The sequence below is a fragment of the Montipora foliosa genome, chromosome 8, assembly GCF_036669935.1.
Source record: "Montipora foliosa isolate CH-2021 chromosome 8, ASM3666993v2, whole genome shotgun sequence".
Lineage (NCBI taxonomy): Eukaryota > Metazoa > Cnidaria > Anthozoa > Scleractinia > Acroporidae > Montipora > Montipora foliosa.
In genome coordinates, this window is record NC_090876.1 from 40,967,573 (window position 1) to 40,986,046 (window position 18,474).

Consider the following 18,474-nt stretch of genomic DNA (forward strand, 5'->3'; position numbering starts at 1 on the left):
GTTACAGTTGACAAATAAGCTTGGAATATACCGTAGATGAAAATACCTATTCAGTGATGAAGACAATGAAGCCGTGCAAATATCAAAACCATCTTTGTTACCAAATTCCACACAACATAAATTTCAGAGTTCTTTGTTCCCAATCTCCTTCTAGATTTTAATTTCGTTTTCTCTAATGAGCATTTTTAGCGAGCTTCTCCAATTTATAGACCAAAAGAAAATGCACAGCGTGTAAAAGATAGATTCTCCGTGCAAGTTAAGTACAAAGATTCACTACAACCATACATGTCACAATATCAACTGAGACAAAAAACGACCTCCTGCAATTCTTTATTAGGAAAAACTGAGTTCACCATAAATGCAAAATGAAGGTATCCTTGCTATTACTCCTTCATGTGTGAGAATGGTTTCGAGGGAAGAAAGGTGTTTTGTTCTTCGCCTTGGGTTTACTTATCTTATATCAAATTTATGAACTACAGTCCTATCAGTTTGAATTTTAAAGTTTCTTTCTTAGTAAATGCGATTACATAAAAAGGTATTCAATATCCACGTTTTCCTTCAGGGAAGTTATAGTAACAATTTATAAATTCTGTTGAGTTTCCACTACGTTAGCTATAACTAGCTGCATATAAATACAAATTGCTGTCTTATGAAACTCCAACTAAATTCTTCCCGTCAAATCAAACAACTTGAAGTTCCGCATCGTAAAGCCAAATCAACAACTCTCTTCCCAAAGCAATAAGAAATTTGTCTGCATGGATAGTAAATAAATCTGAGCAATGCGTCGTCTTGTCCGTCTGACATTGTTAGGACTAGTAGCTGTCCATTTGAATATTGATGACTAGTATGAATTATGAACAATTGAACGAGTCTCGGAGATGCAGTAAAATCCATCTTTCATCATCATTCATTAACAATTTGTTTCATTCTCTAAATGTTAAGCACCTTGAAAATTGTGTTATGGCAGTCAAATCCAAACACAAGGAATATTTAATTAAATGCTGCTTAGTTGTAACTACATAGGACTTTCTAATAGTTTAATCATAAAAATACAAGAATCAAGCTTCCTTATAATCTCCAAAAATCCTCGAAAACATCTCACCCTCAAACACGTTCAATAATAATTAGCTACATAAATAATGTAAGTTCATTTTTGACTAATTTACATCTTGCCAAGTAGTGAATTTACAAAGCTTAAGATTTCTTACACAAAATTCAAATGCTTATGATATCATGTAGAGAATTTGCTGCAGGCTCAAACACCAAGCGTCTTCAGCCATACAAATTACTTATTTCGAGAAGTTTTCAGACTATCAATTGGTTTACTTATAAATCTCAATCCCAAGTTCTTCACTTCCTGTCCACACAGAATTATCAGTGGTTTTCAAGCTTGGTTCGATGTAAATATTCCGGTAGCAAAAGGAATTATGATGTTAAAGCTGCGGTAAATGCGAGCAAATAGTTGATACGAAGAATAAACTGAACGTCTTCTAAGTGTGCAGTTATATCTTCCCGGCTACTTTTAAACAATGCTTTTGTGATCTCAATTAACAACTCATGTCCAAAATGCCATTTGAAATCATTTACTTCGTGATGCAACTTTGTGCAAATGCTAATGACTTATAAGTATGCTTTGTTATTTTACGGGCTCTGTACTTAAGTATGGCTACCAAATCCCAGCTTTTCAAAAATTACGATTATCCCACTTCCACTCAACATGTTATCTTAAGCAATTGCGATGCTTCAGTGATGTTTTGGCGGGGCCTTTTTTTTTTTCAATTAAATATCTGTTGGGAAGCAAACTCACTCAATTCAATACCATGGACAACGGCCTTTCATCCGCGGTTACAGTTTTTTGGTTTCCCATTAAAAGAATCATCATACCCATGCAGAGAACTTGCGCTACCGCAAAATGTAGCGGAAGGCAATGCCACCAGTGATCTGCTCCCAACAGATTATAATTCTTTGTCCTAATCATATGAAACTTGTAATCAGGGTTCGACCGTTATGATACGCACCATGCAGAACCTAAATCTTGACAGCTGTATGCTATAGGCGACAATTTGGAAACAATATTTCAGCTCCAGGACCAAGGGCACTAAACAAGCAAATTTAAGAGATGTCTAAAGAAATACTTTTATCACCTAGAAAAATTTGATCTGTTCGGATATCTTCATTTCAGAAATTCCTACCGGATCGTTACATTCTAAGAACTCCAAACCATTTGCTTATCCGAGACTACTGGGTGACCATTTTAAGTGCAAAAAATTGCGAAAACATCCCTTCCGAAAACGTAAGGGACTACTTTTTCCTTATTGAGAATCTTTTTAGGTGCTGTTTCAGTAAAAAAATCTGTAGCTGTTTGGCAACGCAGAATCGACATTGACTCTCCCGAACACATATTTCATGGAAGATTATCGTTGGGAGCCCCTAAAGGATACACCTCTTTGGGGCTTTAGAAAGTCTCTAAAACACAGCAAGAAATTCTCTCCATCAAAATCATCTCTCTGTAAGTCTGCGGATCAATTGCTACTGAAGAAACCCTAGCCCCGCTATGGTCATAAATGTTACACAAAAATTTGCTCGAAGAATTCTCTGGATTTAATTGTTGCTTAACGGTATATTTCACTTTGATCATCTTTTTAAATCATCTGTCTTTAAGTATGCGGATCAATTGCTACTAAAGAATCCCTAGCCCCGCTACGATCATAAATATTACACAAAAACTTGATATATGGGGATGGATTCAGTCAGGGAAAGACAAATGTCTTTTAGGGATTCCTTGGGGGTTTTTGGTTTCTAGAAACCTTCTCTCTAATAACCCATATTTACAGTAAGAATCACACATATCTGTTTTCGCTCCTCAAGTAATAGTTACAGTCGACAAATAAGCTTGAAATATACGGTAGATGAGAATACATATTAAGCGAGGAAAAGAATGAAGCCGTGCAAGTCTCATAACCATCTTTGTTACCAAATTCCACACAACATATATAAATTTCAGAGTTCTTCATTCCCAATCTCCTTCTAGTTTTTGAACGATACACGTATGTTTAAAATGGCGGACAGACGAGGATCGTAGACCGAAATATATATCGCACTTCCGCGAATTTTTACGTTTTTATTAAGTGACCAAGTTCAAGAACAACTATTTTACAGTTTTATTACTTTAGCTAAGTGCGTCGAACGTGTACAAAAGAGGTGATGTCTAGTTACTCTCGCTTTTCATTTCGTTTTCTCTAATGAGCATTTTTAGCGAGATCCTCTAATTTATAGACGAAAAGAAAATGCGCAGCGTGTAAAGGATAGATTCTCCGTGCAAATTACGTACAAAGATTCGGCTACAACCATACATGTTACAATATCAACTAAGACAAAAAACGACCTCCTGCAATTCTTTACTAGGAAAAACTGAGTTCACCATAAATGCAAAATGAAGGTAACCTTGCTATCACTCCTTCATGTGTCAGAACGGTTTCGGGCGAAGAAAGGTGTTTTGTTCTTCGCCTTGAATTTATATATCCTATATCAAATTTATGAACTACAGTCCCATCAGTTTGAATTTTTAAGTTTCTTTCTTGGTTAATGCGATTATATACGAGTATTCAATATCCAAGTTTTATTCCGGGAAGCTATGGTAACAATCTACAAATTTTGTCGAATTCCACCACGTTTGCTATAACTACAACTGCATATAAATCATGAAAAAATGCTACCATTGATATCTTATGAAACTCAAACTAATGTCTTCCCTTCAGGTCAAAGAACTCGAAGCTCCGCATCTTAAAGCCAAATCAACAACTCCCTTCCCAAAGCAATAAGAACTGAGTTTTCTTTCTAGTAAACAAATATCTGACAAATGCGTCTTCGTCTCCGTCTGATATTGTTCAGGGATAGAGGCTGGTCATTTGAATTGATGACCATGAATTATGAACAATTGAGTGACTCTTGGAGACTAGTAAATTCTAGCCTTCATCAACAACTTATTTGATTCTCTGAACGTTAAACAGCTTGCAAATTATGTACTTACGCTTAAATCCAAAGACAAACAATGAATATTTCATACGCCCATCGTTCAAATTACAAAGGAATTTGTAATACCTTAATCATAAGAACACATAAAGCAAGCTCCCTTATAGATTGTACCAATTCTGCAAAAAATTGCAAGAAAAACCACAAACATGTTCAACAATAATTCGCTACATAAATAATGTATGTTCATTTCGACTAATTTGCATCTTGTCTTGTGGTCAATGATATCGGGTAGAGAACCTTTCATTACAGCATTCAACAATAGCAAAAAATTCACTTCCTTTATATTATATTGGTGATTTCCTTAACTACATTGTATTTCCGTGGCTGAACATTGCTGCAACGCGAAATAACTACAAAACTTACACTTCCCTTAAAATCACAAAGAAAGATGAAACGAAATCGTAACCAAAATAAATGTACTCGAAGATGGCGTACCACATATTGGTGGTCTTTTGTAGAACACCGAAGGAACGTTCTAATCGGTGTCACTGTAGCTATATTTAGCCACCATAACTAAAGTTAACGACATTTGAAAAGGTGTCTAGACCTCATTTTCTGAAGATATGCCCTCTAACCTAAGAAATCAGTTGTATTTCCGGCAACTCTTCGTTTGCAGGGTACACAATCAAGAAAACATAACTTACCTTTCGCAATCTTAATATGGGGTTTAATAGTGTAAGGCCTAACATTGCAAAAACAAAAGGACAGATCAAATCTCTAACATTTGACCGTGATTAGAATTCTCGATACTTTCCTCACGCTTTCAATTATAAAATCTCTGGTTTCTCTTGAAATCGTTATTTCACTGAATATTTCTCAATTCTAATGGGTGTCATGTTATTATGCAGTCATTCGTTTAACCCATCCATTGGTTTTCTTTAAGGACGATGATGGAGCTAGAAAGAACGTTCCAATATTAAATCATAGGGGTTTTATTGCCGCCAAAACTCCCTTTAACCTTGATATATAAACAATCGATGTTCAGCAATTCTCTATCGAAAAATTGACTTCAGGCCAAATGTAAAATGAACGTATCCAGGCTTGCAATCACGAACGATTTTAATGAGGAGAAGAGTCTTATGTTACGTTCTTCGCCTTGGTTTGACAGTGTGTGTCTTATTTAAAATTTCTCATCGGCAGCCTCAGTGTGAATTAAGATTCCCTGTCAGTAAACCATTTACCGAGTCCTTGAAATCGTAATTCCTTTCCGGCTGCCGGGATATTAATTTTATATCCAACCAAGCATAAAAACAATGATTCTGTGTGGATACAATAAACAAACTTATGAGATTTACAAGTATCCATGCAATTATTCTAGCAATTTCTCGATATAAGTTATTTATATGGTTTGGTTGAAGATGCTAATATCAACGATATGTCGTATTCTGTTCAAATTTTAAGCATGTGAGACTCATCGACCAACCTATAAGTAGCTGCATATCATGCATGATCATAAAATGACTACCATTGATATCTTATAAAATTCAAATTAATTTGAACATTTCAATCCAAACAGCTCGAAGCTCCGCAACTTATTACCAAAAGCACATCAAATCCAAAGTCAAAGAATAATTATTTAGGTGCTTAGGTCAAGTTTTAGGTTTAAATGCACAGGGATTCTCATAGCTTAATGAATCAGAGAAGAAAGCCTGGTTGCACTCTGTACCAATTGTGACAAGATCGTCGCCAGCATAACAATCTTTCACTGAGAAAAATCTTTTCAAACATATGCAACAATGATTAACTGCATGTATGTTCATTTTGACCTCTCTGCATCTTGTCTTGTGCTCAATTTTAAAAGCTCATTTTTACACAACATTCAACGGTAGATGGGAGCGAATAGACGATACACAGAAAAACTTAACCTCCTCTATAGACCCTATGCAAAAATGGCTGCCTTTAAATTATTCTTTTGTTCATATTCAAAACAGCCCAACTAACCTCGTTTTTGAGACAAAAATTCTAAAGAATTTGTTATCCCGAACGAGGGTAGTTGGGCTATTTTGAATATGAACAAAAGAATAATTTAAAGGTAGCCCTTTTTGCATAGGGTCCATGCGAACACACTATGTTTGCAAGTATATCTTCTATAACCTTACCAATAAAAATCACTTAGATTTCCAAAACATGCTGTCAAAGCATTGCTTGCGATAATGGTGCTTTTCGTGTCGAAACCATTGATGGCGATGATGCCCTTTCTCTTCATCACAGCTTATGAAATTAACTGGTGTAATCAACTTCGCAAATACAAGCCAGATTAACACAGAATCACCCTTACACAAAATCTAAAGGGTAAATTACTTGCTAGAAGGATAAAGACTTAGTCTTCGGATTGACATAAACGGACTTTTTTACGGAAACAAAATGTCTGTGGCGGCTAGAGACAATTTCAGCAATCCGTGTTTGTTTTCACAGATTGAATAACAGCCAAACGACCTCATATTTAACCTTTCCTCGCAGAATTCAACCCCAGTAAAAAACTGATTTTCCTTTAGATTAGTAATTTCGTAAACTAGATTGTATTTCCGTCGTTGAAACATTGCTGCAATGCCAAAAAACTTCCAAGTTTACTTTTCCCACAAATCACGTGCAAAGAAACACGAAATTAAATTGCAACCAAAGAAAAGTGTAGTAACATGGTGTGCCACATATTGGAAGCGATTTTCTGCACAACGCTAATAGGAAAGTTCAAATGCAATAAATATACTCATACATTACGGTGCTTGGGCAGATTATTTAATTAAGCTAACCATTTTTAGACTGGTATTTAGACCTCATTACTGAGGATATTCACCCCAGTAACTAAAAGACAACTATTTAAAGATACGCTTTAATGACTGAAAACCGACCATTTGTTCTTCGGCGTTCTTCAAATACCCATGTCCGCGCAACAAAACATGTTTCCCTCAGCTTGTGTGACAAAGGTCAACCTTTGAATCACTGAAAAAAATTGAGGTCTGGACAAAAACCTCTTCGTCTCATATGCATAGGCAGACTCATCACATCGTAATGAAAACTTCTACCTTTTTTCTGATGAGATATATATTCATATTTTTTGCTTGTTCATCTTGCCAGAGTGCATTGATTTCAATGAATGAATTTTTTTTTGTTAATTGAAGAATGATGAATAATATCACTTTATCTTTCTTAGCATCTTAAAGAAATAAATGCTACAGTCAAACTTGAAAAGTCATGACATGCCAGTCCTGTAGGGATTTTAAAACATTGAACGGCTGCCTGCCTTCAGACACTTCCATTGGGCAGAAACAAAAATCCCTATACATGCTTACCATTTCGGCTACTGTGTAGTCGCATCCCATTCGGCAAGATGTTCTAAACAATTCTTCATTAATTATACCAAGTTTGCTCGGTGGTTACTGCACCATAAGCGGATATTCACGCAGATACACATGCCACAATTATCGTCCAAGGTCTGAGATGTGTGTGTATACAAATAATCACGCCATCATATCTCGTTTAAAATTACGTTACTTCAATCTCCATTCCTAACCTACGACCATTTAAGCATCTCGGGTTTGCATTACTGCCGAGAATTCTCCCAACTCCCCGAGTGTTTAGTTGAGGTTATGGAAACACGGAAAAAAAGTCCTCTATTGCTTTCGTAAAATATTCCTCAAAGATAATTCGCCAAATGAAGGAAAATGCTGGTTTTTCACTCCTTGATTGAAACAGATTTTCTTGATACACTGTACACGCTCATATTTCCTAAAAGCCAATCAAAACGCGCGTCTGACAATACATAACCAATCAAAATTCGTGTGATGTCACAGCCGTGTTTCCATACTCTCATCAAAATCACAGCTATTGACCAATGAGAGTGCGCGTACAATCCTAACTATTTTATAATAACGGATATTCACGCAGATACGCGTGACACAATTGTGGTCCAAGGTCTGAGATGTGTGTAAACAAATAATCACGCCATCATATCCCGTTGAAAATTACGTTACTTCATTCTCTCCTTAACCTACGACAGCGCAAAGTGACAGGAATCTGGGAGCTTTCCACTTTTTACATTAAATCTTTGCAGAATGATCGAGTTCGACAAAGTGGACAATGCATCCTAATCTTGGGCCAGCCAATGATCTCGTTGTTATGAATGCAAGCGAAGGCGGGTAGGCGAGCAGGCGGGCAGGCAGTCTATAGACCCTTTCAAGGTTAACGCCGTCATTTCGACAAAGTGGAGAATGCATCCTAATCTTGGGCCTGCCAATGATCTCGTTGTTATGAATGCAAGCGAAGGCGGGTAGGCGAGCAGGCGGGCAGGCAATCTATAGACCCTTTCCAGGTTAACGCCGCCATTTCGCCGGGGTTGCAAAACAACTGGGGCGAGCGCGCGGCCAGAGTATTAAATGCAAATGGCGACATGGTTCAATAATTTGTTATCATGCCAAAACACGCTCGTTGTGCGGTAGGATTTTGCGATAATGACAAAAGATATCCTGATTTGGCTTTTGTTAGGTCCCATGTGAAGGATTTCAAATATCACAAGTGGCCAGTTGACCCAAAACTCGCCGAAATATGGCGAAAACAAGTAGCGAAGACACGAGGTGATGCATTTAATCCTTCGCCTGGTGCTACTGGGACATTCGTCTGTTCCAATCATGTTCCATTGGGAAGAAGAACACCTGAAGATCCTAAAACGGACTATCCGTCTATTTTTATGACTGTTTCCGACTATTTGCAAAAAAGGTCGCCTCGGAAAAGGAAAGCGAACAAGTTGCAAAAAGCTGGCCCTTCAAGATGCGTGTTTCCCTGCTCCAAAGAGTCAGATAAAGATGGTGGAAGCGATGATACTAGTGAGGAAATGGAAATCGATATGGACTTCTCCGTTTCCGTTCCCTTGCAGTTTGAACAGCTGACAAGAGAAATGGAAGTAAAGGTTTATACAGGTCTGCCCTCAACTGAGACATTTAAGTTTCTATTCGGTTATCTGAGTCAAAAGGCTCAGTCCATGCAATATTGGAGGGGTGGAAAGCAAACAACTAAAGAAGCACCTCAACGTCCTTCTCCTTTTGAGCTAGCAACCGATTTTTCTAAAGGAAGACCTGGGCCTGAAAGGAAGCTCAGACTTGAGCAAGAATTTTTGTTGACTCTTATGAAACTTAGACTAGCTCTTTTAACTATTGATTTGGGGTTCAGGTTCCATGTGTCAGCTACCACTGTCAGTAGTGTTTTCATTACTTGGATAAAGCTTATGTCCAAGGAACTGTCAGTTTTAATTGTGTGGCCTAGTCGACAACAGATCAAGAAAACTCTGCCATCATGTTTCAGAAGGCTTTATCCCAAAGTCAGGTGCATTATGGACTGCTTTGAGTGCTTTACAGAAACACCAAGTGGACTTGATCTGGTAGCAACTCTATGGAGCGAATATAAACATCATTACACTTTCAAAGTCCTTGTTGCAATCACTCCAAATGGGGCTATTTCATATGTCTCCTCATGTTATGGAGCAAGGGCATCTGATATTTTTATAGTGAGAAACAGTGGATTTTTAAACATGATTGAACCCTATGATGAAGTCATGGCAGACAGGGGCTTTAAAATCAGAGAAGACTTGATGATGCACATGGCAACATTGTGTATTCCACCTAGTTGTGCATCATCTATGCAACTGCTACCACGTGATGTCAGAGAAACAACTAACATAGCAAATGTCAGGATCTATGTGGAGCAGGCGATTGGACGGCTTAAAGTTTTTATTCTTCTTAAAACTGAACTACCAATTTCCCTGCTCCCCCTGGCTGATGATATAGTTCATGTCTGCTGTGCCCTGTGTAACTTGCTTCCACCACTCTGCGTTTAATATTTGTTTGTAACTATGCTAGCACAAGTACAAGATACAGCAAGGCAAGGAATAACATTTCAACAGAACTTTATATTGTTTGCACATCGTGTAATGATGACATAATGTATAATAATTATTGATTCCAAGTTGTATGTACATAGAATGAAATTTGCCTTTTAAATGGAGGGGTTCACATTTCAGCACATGTGCATGAATCTAAATGCTTTTCTCTTTCTTATTCTCTTTCTTATCTACTTTATGGCCTTAAAAATCCCTCTCACATGTACTTCGGTAATCACATTTTCTAATTAGTCCAAGCAAAATGACTGATGACCAAAATCCACAGAAAATGCTACTGGATTGTGCACATATTTGCGATACTGAATTTAGCATTGACCCATAGGATTTATTCCACAGTTGATGTGTTTACAGTTATTTGTATGCAAAATAACGCAATCATATGAAAAAAATACCACCCGAGTCACCTACATGTATTCCCTTCTGAATGGTTCACAAACAACAAGATAAAAGTTAAACAAGCTTGGGTCATAGCAAGCAAAGGCGAAAAAGTATTTTGTTTCATGGACATGGGCAGAACCATGAACCCCTCCCCTTAAGTAAGTGGCAGACAAAATCATTGTTCTTTCATTATATGTCAATTAGCCTTTAATCTCATTTTATTATAAAAATTTATTGAATTTTGCATATGTCAACAAGACCAGAAAGGCTAATTTGCATGTAAACAAAAGGTTATAATAAGTAATTGGCCACCATTTATAAAAAAGGTCTATCGATTGTTAAATCGAATACTGCATCCAGGTTCTAGTTGAAAAGTTCACTGTTTAAGGAAATAAACCTGAAAATGAACATTACTTGGTTGTGATTTTAACTATTATATTATAGTACTATATTACCGATATTACTGGACCTGTACAACTGAGACTTCATATACAATGTTGTAATATGCAATCTTGTCAATGTACTGTTATTGCGAATTAATTATCCCACCATACAATGACAGATGAGTGCTTGTATTAATCTGAAGTCTGTATTAACCCTTTCACCACTAATATCAAAGAACAAATTCTCCCATCTTGTCCCTATAGTTTTCTCATACACATACAATAACCATGGGGATGTTACCAAAAATATCAGGACAACCCAAGAAAAGTCACCTTGGGTGATCATATCATTAATTATCATGTCCTTGGCAGAAATTACAAGAAAATAATTTAATACTGATCACTGTTAGGGCTAAAGGGTTAATCTGAAATGCAGTAGTTACAAATGAGATGTGCAGAGCTTGTAATGTTTTCATGGTTACTGCACCAAGCATGGACAGCTTTTTTACAAACTGTACATACATGCTCTTCATTTACAGGAACGCTTTTCATTGAACAAACAGGGCATGATTCTTCTAATTCTTGAGGAAATTGAAATTTTAGGTCATCATCATCACTGTTATTTACATTTGCAGCATCTGTTAGGCAGCTCTGCCAAACCCAACAATCCATTGCATCTGCAGCAATGCATTCATGGTGAGATCAGCACATGGCAAATGCCACCAAGTGCTGCAACTGTCACAGCAGATACTGTTCTCCTTCGCAAAGTCACTTATTTCATCCTCCTCCAAAATCACCTTGTTGCACTTTGGACACTCAAAAATTTCCCTGTACCCCAAAAGGCATGGCAATACAAATGACTTGTAAAACAATGTGATATTGTTCACAACATTAAGGCAAAATTCCATGTCAAGTTCCACTCTTTCATACAAAGGCGGCCCACCCTGTGTCCAAACGATGAAATACCCATGAGTAACGCCACAAACCCATATCTGGGCTTGCATTTGGGTATAATATTTGTGGAAGCGTTTCAGGCGAGGTTTTCCATTGAAATCTTCAAGGAAGTCTACACAATCAAACCTGTCTTTGTTATGAATGTTTTCATTCCGTACAGTGTAAGGACACTTGGCTTCCATAATTGACAGCCCACAACATTTGCACAAAAACAAGCCATCTGGCGAAGCTGCAAGATAGGGGTAGTCAGGCTTGATAAACAACCCAGACTCTTTAAAGCCTTGGAGGCCGCCGTCATGTCGGGAAGCAACATCTGCCATAAATGACTTAATGGCATCCTTTTCATGGGCATTTCCCCACTTTATCTGTGGAAGGTGAGAAATATCATCACTTCTGCTCAGTAGGGTTGAAACAAGTGAACTGTACACAGGTTTGGCATTTTTACCTTTTCTGTTAAGAATGGTCTGTGCCTTTGTGTAGAATGTATGAAAGTTTGATGCAGTCACTCTTCCAATCCTTTGTTGATGCCACAAGTCATTAGCACTCTGGCCACGAGTTTCTATCTCCACCCTACTCACTTGGTCTGTCGTCATCTGGCACTCTTTAAGAAAAAGTGGTGCTGTGTGCTCTAGAGGTTTGCCCTTCATTTCTTCTGATGACATGAAACTAAGGGCTTTCTGTCGGAGGAGTTCAGGGAGACCATCATCTTTCGTGTGCTCTATCGAATAAAGCACACAGGCTGAAGGAATATGTCGCATAACACCATTGATCAAGGTTGACACTCTTTCATTGGTGAGCTACCTATCTTGGGGTTTTCTTGGGTCAAACCGATTCTTTAGAGATAAACTGGCCTCATGATCCCTGGCACTCTCCTCTCGTGTCTTCTTGTCTTTACGAAAGGCAAGGTCTTTAATCTTACTGGGCTCTACATCCTTTTTAGTTCCTTTGTTCCACCCCTGTGGAACACTTGGAGAGATGTATGTTTTCTTGTATGCAAAATTAACTTTATACATCAAAGCAATCACATGATTGCAGACTTCAGCAGTACCAGCTGTACATGTACACCATGAAGTTACAATTTTGCAGTCACTCTTCGTGCCCTCTAAACACACCCAGACCTTATGTGGGTCATCGCGGACCTTTTGAGAAGGAGACACACAGCCTTTCAAAAACACATGCTTGCTATCTATAGGGCATTTTGTAAATAACACAGTGTCCACAAAGCCACTCATCCAATACGAATAAGCTTTCTGGTCTTTATATTTTCCAATATATTCCACATCCACAGCTTTGGTTTTCAAAATATAACTGAACAATTTACCGTCATCTACCTCTGGCCATTGCTTCACGTCATCAATCAGGAGCACCCAACGAGAATATAGTTCAAAACCACTTAAACATAGCATTGTTAAACGTATTTTAGTATTTAAACGGTAGATATAGGCATATCTTTATCCCCTAAAAATTTTTGATCTGTTCGGATTTCCTAGCTGAAAGTCTAGTGATCCGAAAATTATAGGGATCAAAACTTACCTTTTCGAAAATTTCAGCCAGAAAAAAGGCTCCCGAAAATTCTAGGTGACCTTTTTTGGGTAAAAATCTGTTTAAAATGGGCAATTATACCATTTTTTAGTTATTCGAAAATCCTAGGACAGGCAGGCAAGTAAGAAATTTTACAACAAATGTTCCGAGTATTCTTCCTTTATCTGCTGATAAATTTGTTCTTGGGAGAACTTCACTGGTGCATTGAGTTCGTACGCACCAAACGCTCTAGCAACAAGCTCAGGCTTTCGGCCGGTTTGTTTGAGACCTCTTAGGTAAAGAAAATCCTTGAGCGACGAGACAGTCCAACCGAGGAAGTCGTCGTATTGAAGAACTTCTTCTGCTTGTCGAGGCATCAAAACGGATATTTTGCCGATTCCACCAACGTTGAAATTGTAGAAAAATATATACACGAGTCAAACAGGATAGTTTCAGCGACAAAAATACGTCAGTGCGATGTGCATTCGTAGTTTTCTTCCGGACGGAAAGTAGCAACGCTACGAGTCAGACGTTTGCATTTTAGACTTAGCCGCGCGCTCGCCCCAGTTGTTTTGCACCCCCGGCAAAATGGCGGCCTTAACCTTGAAATGACGTGCGTTGTTTTTGTTGTACTGTAGTTTCTTCTTCGGTGACCGTGCTTGTGGTCGCACAAAAGGTTTACATTGTGGTTTAAAAATGCTAAATCCCGCTTAACCTAAAGTTCGTGTTCGACCAGAGAGTCGATCAAAGGGCGATGCAACTGAGACCAATGAAAGCGGTAGACCTCAAAGAGCTACAGTAGCTTTCAAAAAAAAAAACCTTTCATCTGGAGTTCTATTTAAAGCTTGTTGGGCTACCCAAGAGAAAATGAGGGGACAGAGAGGGAGGCTCCCGGTCCAGCCCTTGGGATATGTCATGTCCACGAAAGTTATTTTTAGACGAGCGGAAGTCTTCCGAGACGTCCGCATGCTGGCCTACCTCGGTCCGATGCTTGAAAGAAAATAAGTATTCATCAGCCTTCCACGTGCGCCGTCATTTTCTCTTTTCACTAAGAACCTAAGAGCGAGGCAAGACTGCATGCGGACGTCTCGGAAGACAGACTTCCCCTCGAACAAAGACGTCCGCTCGTCTAAAAATAACTTTCGTGGACATGGCATATCCCGGCCAACGCCCTGAGCCTCCGTCTCTGTCCCCTCATTTTCTTTTGGCTACCCAATCATTTGCGAGCTCAAAAAATACTGCCGTCTGGTTGTCGTTGGCGTTGGCAAATTATCTTCAGCGGAGGTAAACAAACAAATTTGGAAGCTGTCAACTTCAATTTTAGAACAAGAATTGATCGAACTTCAACAGCTTTCAGCGTCCGTAAGCTTTAATTGAGATGTAACGCCAAATGCAAATGTTCGACGAAGTTCCTCGTGAATCTTATCGAAGCTCTACTCATCAAATGCCCAATGACTATAGCTGGTTTCCAAAAAGAGTCTACTCCAGGCAACGTCTATCACCTGGGTCATTGTATTCAAGCTAACATGCATTTCAAACACTTCCACTATCACCAGTGAATTCTATTGACGATGTCTAAAACACCTTCTCCAAGCCCAAACAATGACGGGAGCTCAGATATAAACATTTCTGCCGGCAGAATGAAATGCGGTGAGTAAGAGACAAAAATTATTCTGCAAATATGAAGACCTAAAGAAGAAAAGAACCAAGACTGTTTGGGATATACTAACGCAAGATTTAAACGCGACGTGTTGTAAGGAATGTGAACCAAGTCAAGACGAAGTTAAAAAACATTTACTGATGCGTATAAGGACACAAGGGTAAGAGTTCCAAACCAGGCAATGGCAGAGAAACAAGTCCCTACGTTAAGCTAATCGATGAAGCACTCTCAGGGGCCACATTGCATCGCCTGCACTTCACCTCACCCGTCGTTTCTGTGTGCGTTTTCTGGCAGGCATACAGCCTCGTAGGTAACAACTGTTCGTAAAGCTCAAACATGCCCACCACTGTATGTGTCCGACCACTTAGCCACTAGAAACAGCTGTCGCGTTGGGGGAATACTATCACAGCTGGACTAAAGAACAGAACTTACAATGGAACTTTTAATAAAAGTGAAGCGAGCTACCAGACACACGATTGTGTGAGGCTGAGGGCCTGGTTACATATCTGGGGGGGACCTGGTGTCTAGCAGTCTAGCAGTGTCACGCATGACACGCCACATCGTCTTCTCTTTAACAAAAACAAAAAGAAACAAACATAAACAACGTTTCCTAATCGCTCAATCTAGAAAGCCTTAAGTGTCTCAAGTTTTCAAAGATTGTTTAAGTAAAATCAACGTTCGCTCAGATCAATGTTCCTTTAGCACAAATCATAATCTTCTTGCCAGACAGGCGGGCGTCTTACACGACCAGAGCGTCTTGGTTCAATACTCGGGAGGGTCTCCGACATTTCCTCCGGTTCACCGGGTGCTGGGAACGATAAGGCATTTTCTGGATGCACTCCTGTACTTGTGCTCAGCTCTGGCTCGTGTTCTTGCCTTGGGGTGGGGAGCAAGCTACTTTCCTTTCCTTTCTTGTCCTCCTTTGCTTTCCTTAACAGTCCTTTACACGTTTTGACAGCATTTTCCGCTTTACCGTTTGACTGTGGATATCGCGGACTCGACGTTCTGTGCTCGAACTTCCATGTACTGGCAAACTTTGCAAATGCTTCGTTGGCGAATTCAGGGCCATTGTCAGTGATTACTACCTCGGGAATCCCATGACGAGCAAACTGCACCTTGAATTGTGTAATCACAGCGTGTGCCGTCTTCGTGTGAATCTCCGCGACTTCAAAGTAGTTGGACCAGTAATCTACTAGGATCAGGAATGTTTGATGTCCCAATTAAACAAATCTGCTGCAATCTTTTCCCATGGGCGAGAGGGCAAGTCATGAGGGTTCAGCTCTTCCCGAGCCTGTGCTGGTCTATACGTCTGGCAGGTGGAGCATCTTGAGACAAAATCACGGATCTCCGCACTCATTCCTGGCCAGTATAATATTTCGCGTGCACGACGAATGCAACCTCCAATGCCAACGTGACTGCTGTGTATCTGATTCAGCATGTCCTTACGAAGCGATCGAGGTACTACCAGCTGCTCACCACGGAAAACCAACCCTTGAGACTCAATCAGCTCACTGCGCTCATCATAGTAAGGGCGAACAGCAGGCGGGCAGTGTTTCTTCTCTGGCCACCCTTGGGCAATAATGCGAATTAACTCCTGGATCTCAGGGTCTGCAGCTATTTGCTCCCGGAATACATCTCGTTTGGGATGTCCACTCGCACATGTTCTTCATGGTCTACCGTCTCGATGGCGCGAATCTCACAGGGCTCTGAATGAGCTCCTTCTGTTGTTTTCATGTAGGCTCGACTAAGTGTATCAGCAATATACATGAGGTGCCCTTTCTTGTATTGTACATCTAGGTTGTATGTCTGTAGCGCCAGACGCATGCGCTGTAGGCGCTTGGGTGACTTGTGGATCTCTTTCTTAAACACAGATTTCAGTGGCTCGTGGTCACTTTCAACAGTTACTGTATCACGTCCATACAGGTATTGGTCAAACTTGTCGCAGGACCAGACAACGGCCAGCATTTCTTTTTCGATTTGCGCATAGCGTATTTCTGTATCAGTCAGGGCACGGGACGCATAACAAATGGGTTGGTCATCTTGCAGAAGAACTGCTCCTAAACCAGACTGGCTAGCATCGCACTGCACAGTGACAGGTTTGCTAACATCATAATACTTGAGCACAGGCGCCCCGGTAAGGAACTTCTTTATGGTCGCGATGGCTACGGAGTGCTGCTCCAGCCACTGGACCTCCACATCTTTGTCCTCCAGACGTCTGAGGGGCTCAGTCATCTCTGAAAGGTGGGGCATAAACTTTGAGAGGTACGTGACCATCCCTAGAAACCTCTTCAACGCAGGCCGGTCTTCGGGTTCAGGCAGCTGCAATGTGGCTTGAATCTTGTCGGGGTCGGGTTTGAGGCCCTCTGAGGTGAGTAGGTGCCCCATAAATTTCACACTGGACTGATGTCGACGTATTTTCGCTCGATTCAAATTCAGGTTCCACTGGCGACACTTCTCAAGGAACGCGCGTTCGTTACTCTCCAGGCTCAGGTTTACTTCGTCGTCAGTAGTGCCAAATCCAGCAATCAAGAAGTCGTTCGCAATAACTTCCACCCCCTCAAGGTCCTCCACAAATTCATGCATCGTGCTTTGCCAAATCTCCGGTCCTGAGCAGATCCCAAAGGGCATCCTCTTCCACCTATAACGCCCAAATGGTGTGTTAAAGGTGGTTTTGTAACTGGAGTCGGTGTCAAGACGTTTCTGCCAAAAGCCATGTTTAGCATCCACCACAGTGAATTTCTTTGCTTGGGTGAGCCTGGTCACTACTTCTTCCACAGTGGCAATTGATAATGCTCACGACGGATGGCTTTGTTAAGATCACGGGGATCAAGGCATATGCGCAGCTTGTTTGGCTTGGCCACCACTAACATGCTGGAAACCCACGCGGTACGCTCATTAACTGGTGCGATGACGTCACTTTCTACCATTTCGTCTAGCTTACTCTTGATTTGCTCCCTTAAAGCGACTGGAACACGGCGAGGTGGATGGACCACCGGCCGTACTGTGTCGTCAGTTGCTATGTGGTACTCTCCTGGGAGGTCGCCCAGTCCTTCAAATACATCCTTAAACTCTTCTAATAAATCAGGGGCTACGGTCGTGGAACCGACTCTTGGCGTGGGGAAAAACATGTCGTCACTGTCGTTAATTGAGATAAGCCCCAGATCCATACACGCTTGGTAGGATAAAAGTGGTGCTAGGTCATCTTCAGTGATGTTAAACTGCAATATGGTGGCATGTCCACGGCGCAATGTAGGGATGTCAGCAAAGCCAAGGATTTTGTAACGTTCGTTAGTGTACGTTTTGATAAACTTTTGGGAGCAGAACTTGACGTGCTGCATTTCTGTATCACCTGTGGCGCGCTTATGTTTTTTCAGGGTCAGAGGGTTGCATTCTGCGCCAGTATCCAGTTGGAAAGTTACTTGACTCTCAGTGGACTGGGTACCAACTCCCATTGTGATCATCGCACGCGAGCCAGCCCCAACTTGGCTTATTCGGAAAACCTCCTAGGGTATTTCTACATTATTTACTTGCGGGTTGGCTAAACGGCACTTAGACTGGAAGTGGTTCTTTTGGTCGCACTTACAGCAGGTTTGCCCATAGGCGGGACACTGGCGAGCAGCATGATGGTTACCACAAAAACGACATTCCGGTCG

General features: G+C 40.3%; 2 protein-coding genes across 2 annotated transcripts; one reads left to right on the forward strand and one right to left on the reverse strand.

Annotated features, from left to right (window-relative positions):
- The first annotated feature begins 8,443 nt into the window (after positions 1-8,443).
- Positions 8,444-9,862, forward strand: LOC137968814 (uncharacterized). The gene has a single exon (XM_068815291.1). It carries the CDS (start codon positions 8,444-8,446, stop codon positions 9,860-9,862), a length of 1,419 nt encoding a protein of 472 aa, XP_068671392.1.
- Positions 9,863-17,583: 7,721 nt separating this feature from the next.
- Positions 17,584-18,273, reverse strand: LOC137968815 (uncharacterized). The gene has a single exon (XM_068815293.1). The coding sequence runs from the start codon at positions 18,271-18,273 to the stop codon at positions 17,584-17,586; it is 690 nt and encodes a 229-aa protein (XP_068671394.1).
- Between the last annotated feature and the right edge of the window lie 201 nt (positions 18,274-18,474).

Coding starts and splice junctions, on each gene's coding strand:
- LOC137968814 (XM_068815291.1), top strand. CDS start 8,444: ATGCCAAAACACGCTCGTTGTGCGGTAGGATTTTGCGATAATGACAAA.
- LOC137968815 (XM_068815293.1), bottom strand. CDS start 18,273: ATGGGAGTTGGTACCCAGTCCACTGAGAGTCAAGTAACTTTCCAACTG.